The sequence below is a fragment of the Atta cephalotes genome (assembly GCF_000143395.1).
Source record: "Atta cephalotes unplaced genomic scaffold scaffold00106, whole genome shotgun sequence".
In the NCBI taxonomy this organism is placed as follows: domain Eukaryota; kingdom Metazoa; phylum Arthropoda; class Insecta; order Hymenoptera; family Formicidae; genus Atta; species Atta cephalotes.
Genome location: NW_012130170.1, coordinates 115,993 through 124,215, shown reverse-complemented (window position 1 = coordinate 124,215; position 8,223 = coordinate 115,993). Strand labels below are relative to the sequence as shown.

Here is an 8,223-nt window from a genome sequence, read left to right as displayed (position 1 = left end):
ACACACACACACACACACACACACACACACACACACACACACACACACACACACACACACACACACACATTTATTAAAACACAAGCTCACACACACACATCATCAGCTACAAAACAATTTTTTTCTTAAAATTGGATTTCGTCTTCATGCATTATTTATAATTAAAATCGATAATTGATCACAGTAATAAAATATATATGTATTTATAAAAATAAATGTATAAGTAGATACATTGTAAAAAGTTCAAGAACGATGTTTGATTGTTGGTTGCTGTTTGTATTAATATATATTCATTAATCCATTCTCTATAATTGTATTGTATATCTTGGTGGACACAATTAGGAAGCCAATTTTTATTTTCGCCAAGAATTTATAAAATAATTATTTTGATTTGAAAACTTCAAAAAAATGATCGTCAGTTAGTACGCTTAGTCGCATTAACAAAATGCCATACTGTTGTTTAATTTTGCACAACTCGAAATGTGTATGTAACTAAATAAAATAATAATACGTTAAAGTTTAAAAAGAATGAAAAAGTATGCGTAATTAAATGCACTTAAAAATGAAAAGTTTGAAAGTAAAAATATATTACAGTAAATGACTATTATCTATTGACATATTAGTTTTATAATATAACGGCAAAATAAATAAATAATAAATTCTTCAATAATAAATTCTTTTTCTTAGAGATTATCAGTGTTTTTTTCAGACTGATGTATTAAAAGTGTCTTAAAGTTATCGGCGCTCAATCATATCTGAAATAAATTGATTTAATAAAGAATATATATTGTATTATTCGAAACATCTAACTTCGACCGTGATAGCGTTCTCTATCATATTTAATGTATGAGTAAATAATTCTAAAAGTAATCACTAGACTATACTACCTAATAGAGAAGATAAAAGAGGCCATATTTACTGGTAACAAAATATATATATGTTCGTAGAAAATACGTTATCGTCAAGGATATGTATTATGAGAAGGATAGTATTATGGATTCGAAAAGACATAACGACCGAATATTTTAGAATGTATTTTATTAATCATATAATAGCAAGTTATGGTTATAAACTCAAATTGTATTTGAATAGATATAATTTTCTGCTTTTTGTACGAATTAAAATGATAGTTAAAATCATAGTTACATACATCATTTTAAATATTAAATAATTATAGTTTTAATTTGATTTCTTTTTATGAAAGATAAATCCAATTTTATATAAATTGTTATATAAATTGAAAATATTATTTTATGTATTAAGAAATTCCTTAAATTTTCATCTAAATTTAATGCATAAAATACTGTTTGTAAATAAACATTTTATATATATAGTTCTCTTTACATAATTTATTAAACAGAAATTGCTAGTCATTGATTCTTGCTGTTTTAAAATAATGAATGTCGTAATTGTAAAAAATTTCGGAATGACAGTTTGATGGGATGTAGATCTATTACAGTATCAGATTCCTGTATAGTATTTAATCCACGATCGATAGGAAGATATTCTGGTAGATATATCTGGAGTACTTGTACCACATGGACCATAACTATACGACATAAGACCAACTAAAATCCCATCAGAAACGAGTGGACTACCGGTGTCGCTCTATCGTAACAATTTATTTAATATTGCTTGATAGAAAATTTTATTTATGTATGTATAATTTGTTGGAATGCAATAATTTTATATTTTATATTATTAAATTTTAAATTTTTGTCGACAACAACGTGTGACATTAAAACTTTCTGATTTTATATTATAAGAAAAGCGTATAATAACATTTGATAAAAATTATTGAATTCCAAGGAAAGATATCCAAACGGTAAACATTTTTATTTTCACTTTTAAATATAAATTTATAGATAAAATGATAGCATTAATTGTGCTATTCATTTGATAAACTTGTTTCTTTGTCTATTATAACAGATATCTGTTTATTTCACAATATACTATTATACTATTATACTATTTATTTCACGGTTACTTACGTGGCAAAATCCTTTATTCTCCGTTGTAAAAGTACATATATGAGTCTCTTTGACGTATGCCCATCTGTTGCATAACTCATGGGAATATCCTCTTACTATAATTTCTTGCAAGCGATTAAAAACTAAATCACTCGACTAAAAGAAATTATTAATTTATTTAACACTTTATTTTATTAAATTTATATCATAATTCTTTATAGATTATTATTTTCATATTTTATATGTAAACTTTTTTAATTGTTTTATTATATAAGTATGCAAGTATGCATTTGTTTCTAATAGAAAGAATATATAAAAAGTATATACAAATTACATTTGTAAGTATTATTTTAGATAACTTTATATTTATTTACTATTTCTTTTCCTATTAGAAAAGAACTTATCATATATTTATTGCTATCTTTTTAATTTTTTAACTTCTCTTTTATACATATATTTTAAAATAAGTTCTTTATTTAAGACTGAATATAAGATACAATATTTCTAAAGTAAGTTATGATGCTCTTTAATGCTTATTTTAATAGACATGTTTAAAATACACTTAATTCTGAATTATAAATTAACAATGTTATATTGATGTTTTTTGTAAAACGTTATTCAAAGGAATTTATTTTTTAAATTTTACATCAACTAAAGAAACGATTTGGCAAAAGAAAAATAGCAAAGAATTTATAATGCTTTTAAATTTACCCAAAGATCTCCCCAGCCAGTAACTAAGAGAGGATAATCATCGAAATTGCGATCGGTAGTTGACAAAACAATTGGCTGGACGTTTTTGTTAAATATGATATTGCTTGATACTTGGATTAAACCAATATCATGAATACGTAGCAAATTATTGAAACCAGCGTGTATTATCAAGTTTTTTACTTGATATACTGCATCAATTGCGTTAAAGCAATTGCTTCCAACGATGGCATAAATGTTGTAAGGATTCTCGAATCTAATGATTCATACAAATGATAATTATTTAATATTTGATTCAAATTTAATGATACAAATGCTTAAGGGAATACTGATATAAAAAGCAATAAAGATTTGTTCTTTATAATTCTCGTATTATAAAATATAAAGTGAATTTATTTATTTTCAGTTTTGCTAAAAATTTTCTCATAATTTTTTTGGATAATTTAAAAGAAGCCTCTCTTTGATTGTTACTTGTATCACTTCAGATAACTATCACACTGGAAATGCACGAATAGAATACGTATTTGTTATATATACATACTAGGAGCTGAAAATTTTACATTACTAGTCGATTTTTGAAAAATATTATTAATCTATGTAATTCTATAAAAATCTTTATTTATTCACACAATTATTCAAATAAATTATAATTAAAAATCTTCTTGAAGCTTCCGCGGATGTTTTCTGTATAAAGATTATGCGTTTCATGGGTTTTCTCCGTGTCCAGATCCATTTTTGCAATATCAACATTTCATGAATTTTGCAGTCCACTTCATCAGGGCAAGCAGCACTTCATCGGGGGAGGAACAGCTCAGTATCAGATTGCTCCTCGCCTTGATGAAGTGAACTGCAAGGTTCACAAAACGTTGGCATTCCAAGAATGGATCTGGATATGGAGGAAATCCGCGAAACGCATAATCTTTATATATAATTAAAAATATTTAAACAAGATAAGAATGTATGTACATACTGATTAATACATTGAGCAGTAGTAATAATATAATGTTCGCTTATAATGGCTCCACCACAAAAATGAGATAAAGAATCTAATGTCAAATCATTTCTCAATGACACCTGATAAGGATATGTGTCCACAGCGTCATTGCTACCGACAATTTGCAGATGTGGCAAACCTATCGATTAAAAGAATTTTTACATTTGTTTTCGTTAAAGATATCAGTTTGGGAATGACTGTCACATAAGTCATTTATCTTTGTCTTATATTTAAAAGAATTAATAACATTAAACACACAAAATGCGAATAGAAAATTTTTCGAAAATTTTTAATACCTTGGACTTGCATTACTAGAAGTACTAAATTTATTAAATAATCTTTACGATTATATGAGTTAGATTATTAGAAAGAAGAATTTAGAATTCTAGAAAGTAAAGTTTGATATGAAAATTTTTTGAGACTTATTTGGATCTTATAACGCGCGCGATAAAAAGATTATATAATGAGTATAATGTTATTATAGTAAATATTACTTACCGTAGGTGGTGAGCACCAGACATGCGATTATAAAACCAGCGACAGCATTCATGGCGATAAGCATTATGGTACAACATTCATGACGATAAGCACGTTGAACATGTTATCGTCAATTTATATCCTATATCATAGATTGAAATCACTTGGCACTTTAATTTATCTAAGTGTATCGATAGAAAATATGCACAAATTAACGTACGTTGTTATTTACGACATTTATTTATATACAAACTATATTAATGGCAAACCCATTATTAATCAGGAATTTGTTTATATAATTTCATTGAATTTTATAATGATGTGTAGCATTACAGTTACAGTATAATTAATCGTAAAAGCATTTATAAATTTTTATATATTTTTGTATAATAGAAAAAGGTGTTTTATATAATAAATATATTCATTTGAGATTTTTAGATATTACATTTGATATTCGATTTTTAGTAAACAATATATATTTCTTTTGGAAGATAAATAAGACTAAATTTTAAAAAATGTTCCTTATAAATGTATACAAATGATATTTTTGTAGAAGCATATATTCTAATTTATTAATTTTTTAAACTTTATAATAAATTGATATTGGACATACATGATATAAGAGAGCACAAATATTTTATTGCGTATTTAATGTGTATCTACGTAGAATAAATTATTTAAAGTTATATTAATAATTTTTTGATTTTTAAAATTGCACGCGACAATGATGATGTGTCCATTCTTACTAAAAAAGTCTTATAATTTATTGAGATTTCGATGTAATTTATTGTTAGTAATAATCAATTTTGCAATTAATAAATAGATATTATATTATTTTTTATGTTTTTTACATTTTTTGATAGATTCATGTTTAGTAAACAGAAATACGGAAATGACTATTTATTACATTTATGTAAAAAAATATTAAATTATAAAAAAGTAAAAGTAAAAAAAGTTTTAAATAAAAATTTGTAATTTCATTTAAATTGCTTCAATGAAACGACTTCGGACTTTATTATAAGTCTTCGAATGTATATAAGAATAATCTGTAAAATTTTTGTAATATTTCTAATATTTCAAAAATAAGTACTAATCATTCTTAATGATGGTTATGAATTTTATATTATATTTGTCTTCTTTACAATATTAATGATCTATAATATAGTATAATTTTAATCATCAAATCCACATTGCACCATGCTCTGTCTTTAAATATAAGATTAATGCAGATATGATCACGAGATTAATAAATATTTGTGTGAAATATTATATTATCTTTCTCTTTCTCTTTCTGATCAAAATGTTTGTCATATGTTTTGTAACATATTGTAAAAACAAACTTGAATGAAAAATATTTATAGATGTTTTTTAAAATATTAAAATATTTCTTAATGTAATAATTTAATTTTATAAATAATAAAGTGATACAATTATTTCATTTTATTATTCAGATACTGATATACTGATATATTTTAAATATTGATATACTGGGCAAGCCAATTCGCAAAAGAGAATACCCTAGTATACACGTCCGGAAATCCTCTAGCGCATGGTCGAACAAACGAGGAAAGGCCAATTTGAATACCATTGGCGACGAGCGGACTACCAGAATCACCCTAAAGAAGACATTTGTTAGAAATGATACTACAATGTTTAATATCACAAGAAAATAATTATTAATATATATTTTAAAAATATAGAATTTATAATAAAAATGTAAAGAACACATACTTATAGAATTTGCATGAAATAAAATAGTAAATTAACTAAAGTATTATTGACTCATTGAATTTTTTAGAAATTTGTGTAATTAATCATTTTTTAAATAATTGCTTGTTTATAAAATTAAAATTATTTAATCAATATATTATGTGTTTAATTAAGATCAATTATCATACTTACATGACATGCTCCTTGTCCAAATTGTGAAAATGCACAAATTTGACTGGGCCTCACACTCAAGAATAGATATTTGCATTGTGATTGTGAGTAAACTTTCAGATTAACTTTTTGAAGCTTATCAGGAAGTTCACCTAAATACTGTAAAAATATTCGAAGAAATATAAGAAAAAATGGAGAGATATATACTTTGATATAAAATCCTAAAAGACATTGGTGTAGATTTTTTCATCGTAATTTACTTTTATGTTTCATATTTAGCGATGTAATTTGACTAGTAGTAATATTTTATGTAATATCTATACTATTTTACAATTGTAAAGAAATCTCTATTTGATTACTTATTAAGATATAGTTTGTTATTCTTCTTACCCTTAGTGTTCCCCATCCTGTCAAGAAGCAAGCATCGCCAACCAAAACAGAATTCGTCTTTGCGATAGAGATTGGTTGCACCAATTTATTGTATTGTATATCCGTTTTCAGATGAAGCAAACCAATGTCATTGTATAATAAATTAGGATCATAATCAGGATGAACAATGGCTTCTTCAGGAATGTAAATATAACCGGATTCACTTAAACGATTTGTGCCAGCATGAACTGTTACGTTTTTGAGACTTTCTGAATCGGTAAATCTGTATTACACAAAATTATAAATTATAAGAATTATATATTGTATTATATAAATAAGAAATTAATATTGATTTGCAATTGCTTAAATTAAATTTAATTAGTTAACATTAATAATTAAAAAATTAGAAATGTAAATACGGCCGAAGAATTTAAATATTTATATATCTAAAAATTTTCCAAGGAAATCTGAAAAATCGAAATAATAAGAAATGCTAATAATAAAACATTGGTTAAATATTGTAGTCCTTTAGGAATTAGTACAGGATTTTTAAATCTTACTCCCATAGCAGAAATTGTCATAGTATCTACATCACAACAATCATGGTTACGTCATGGTGATGTACGAATGTCCGCTTTGTCACAAATGTGACGTCATGGTGATGTGCGAATGTTTTGTAACATGTGTCATTTTATTATGACAATTTTACAATGACATCATAATTTCTTCTTGACTATTTTGATTCTATTAATTGTGATATAATTGTGATGTGTAACCCTTTGCTATGGGAGTATTTTGCATGCTGTACAAAAGAAATACTCACTGGATAAGACAATGACCCGCGGTAAGAATATAATGTTTTGAGATAATGGATCCGCCACAAAAATGACTGACTTTATGTAGTCTCAGAGACACTATATAAGGATGAGCTCCATCTAAAGCATTAATTCCACCGACGATGTAGGAATCTTCAGCTAAACAGATTTTTAACATTTTTAACATAGAATTTTTTCGATAAACTTTTATTTAAATGTTTGTCTTATGATTACATTTATATTATATATTTATATCAAAGATTTTGCAAGTTATAATAATATAATAATGGTTCTTAATTACTTTTTTAAACATAAGATCAAATAGAAAATGTGACGTTTTTGGAAACAGTTATATTACGACAAAGATTAAATCACTCTCAATAATAATATCTAATTTTTAATAAAATAATAAAAAAATATGAATTATTGTTATTGATTACTTATATTCTAATTAATTATTCTATTTTTCTGTGAAACATTATAGAAGTCACAAAAATGTATTATAATAAAGAAGTTCAAAGACATATAAATTAAACACATTTAAATAATTGGAATAATTAAGAAATTCTATTTAATTAAATTATATTATATTGTTATACAGAAAAAATAATATTATAGAAAATTAGATATTATTTACTATCAGTTGACTCTTCATACTTGATTGTATAAGTATATAAAATGTATTTTTATACAATTTTTACAAATATCAATTTAATTTCAGTGAAATAATATATTTAAATGTTGAATTGAAATCCATTAAATATATGTTGTACTTATAATTAATGTTATCTATACTGCTGTATTATTGAAAAATATTAATAGCAAACGGCGTAAATACATAGAAAATATATGAAATCAATAGAAATGTAGCAAAATAAATTTTTTATTTTTAAAATATTTTTACGGAAAATATTTTTACATCAATTATATTATAATTTACACTATAAATAAAATCAGAGATTATTCTAAATTTTTATATAAATTTACAAAGAATAAACTGGTTTTATTG

The 8,223-nt window shown here is 24.5% G+C and overlaps 2 protein-coding genes across 2 annotated transcripts; both read right to left on the bottom strand.

Annotated features, from left to right (window-relative positions):
* Positions 1-1,461: 1,461 nt before the first annotated feature.
* LOC105625072 (chymotrypsin-2-like) lies at positions 1,462-4,234 on the bottom strand. Its single transcript, XM_012206415.1, has 5 exons — positions 4,171-4,234; positions 3,649-3,811; positions 2,682-2,934; positions 1,992-2,126; positions 1,462-1,608 (listed from the first exon to the last, which is right to left on the bottom strand). The coding sequence occupies exons 1-5, from the start codon at positions 4,232-4,234 to the stop codon at positions 1,462-1,464; spliced, it is 762 nt and encodes a 253-aa protein (XP_012061805.1).
* A 1,387-nt stretch (positions 4,235-5,621) lies between these two features.
* Positions 5,622-7,392, bottom strand: LOC105625071 (chymotrypsin-2-like). Its single transcript, XM_012206414.1, is given in 5 exon segments — positions 5,622-5,765; positions 6,052-6,189; positions 6,421-6,682; positions 7,109-7,143; positions 7,219-7,392. Coding segments are annotated over 5 exon segments (753 nt in total).
* Between the last annotated feature and the right edge of the window lie 831 nt (positions 7,393-8,223).

Coding starts and splice junctions, on each gene's coding strand:
- LOC105625072 (XM_012206415.1), bottom strand. CDS start 4,234: ATGCTTATCGCCATGAATGCTGTCGCTGGTTTTATAATCGCATGTCTG. Junction 3,812..4,170: donor TCTGGTGCTCACCACCTACG/GTAAGTAATATT, acceptor TTTAATCGATAG/GTTTGCCACATCTGCAAATT. Junction 2,127..2,681: donor CTGGCTGGGGAGATCTTTGG/GTAAATTTAAAA, acceptor AATTTCTTTTAG/TCGAGTGATTTAGTTTTTAA.